This window comes from Charadrius vociferus, unplaced genomic scaffold (assembly GCF_000708025.1).
Source record: "Charadrius vociferus isolate BGI_N301 unplaced genomic scaffold, ASM70802v2 scaffold455, whole genome shotgun sequence".
Lineage (NCBI taxonomy): Eukaryota > Metazoa > Chordata > Aves > Charadriiformes > Charadriidae > Charadrius > Charadrius vociferus.
In genome coordinates this window covers 5020243-5020856 of record NW_009648550.1, presented here as the reverse complement: position 1 = coordinate 5020856, position 614 = coordinate 5020243, and the positions used below count along the sequence as shown (strand labels likewise).

Here is a 614-nt window from a genome sequence, read left to right as displayed (position 1 = left end):
AGGGAGAGCTACTTTTCCCTCGGCGGAGTGGAAGCAAGGGGAAGGAGGAAAATACAAATCCTGCTACGTCCTTAGCCAAACCCACAGGATATTCTTCTCCCCCGTGAAACTCTGCGCCGGATTATTATTATTATAATCGTTACGATTAGCGTCCCGTCCCCCCTCTCTCTTCCAAAGCGCTAGCACCTCCGCCGTGGCCCACGGAGTCATCCTGCGGAGAAGACTTTCAGCGGATCTGCGACCGCCGGAGTTATACCTGTGTGCAGCAGCAGGGGTTGTGTCTGCAGGAGGGTTTTCTGCTCTCGGGGTGTTTTTCCCGCATCACTTGGTGTTACTCCAAACTTCGCTGCTGCTCCTCTACAGCTGCCGAGCAAAAAAAAGAAGTTCCCTGAAGTACAGTCCGCCTCAGAAACATACTTTTAGCAGCCGGTTGAGGAGGCAGAAGGCAAGTCCCGGCCAGCGAAAGGCTTCTCCCTTTTAAAAAATGTCCTTTGCATCACCCGCATCAGACAGACGGACATTTACCGAGACTCCCGCAGCGACATGAAGACGAAGCTTGACTTTTCTCCGCTCCCTTTAAAAAAAGAAAGAAGGAGGGAGGAGGGGAAAAAAAA

At 52.0% G+C, this 614-nt stretch overlaps 1 protein-coding gene across 1 annotated transcript in view; it reads right to left on the bottom strand.

Annotated features, from left to right (window-relative positions):
- The window catches only part of BMP2 (bone morphogenetic protein 2), a 6183-nt gene that overhangs the window by 4781 nt on the left and 788 nt on the right, over positions 1 to 614 (bottom strand). Inside the window, exons 2-3 of the mRNA XM_009886080.1 lie at positions 526 to 574; positions 257 to 363 (exon numbers count right to left, since the gene is read on the bottom strand). Coding sequence (XP_009884382.1) covers positions 257 to 363; positions 526 to 574 — 156 coding nt within the window. The remainder of the gene's footprint in view (positions 1 to 256; positions 364 to 525; positions 575 to 614) is intronic.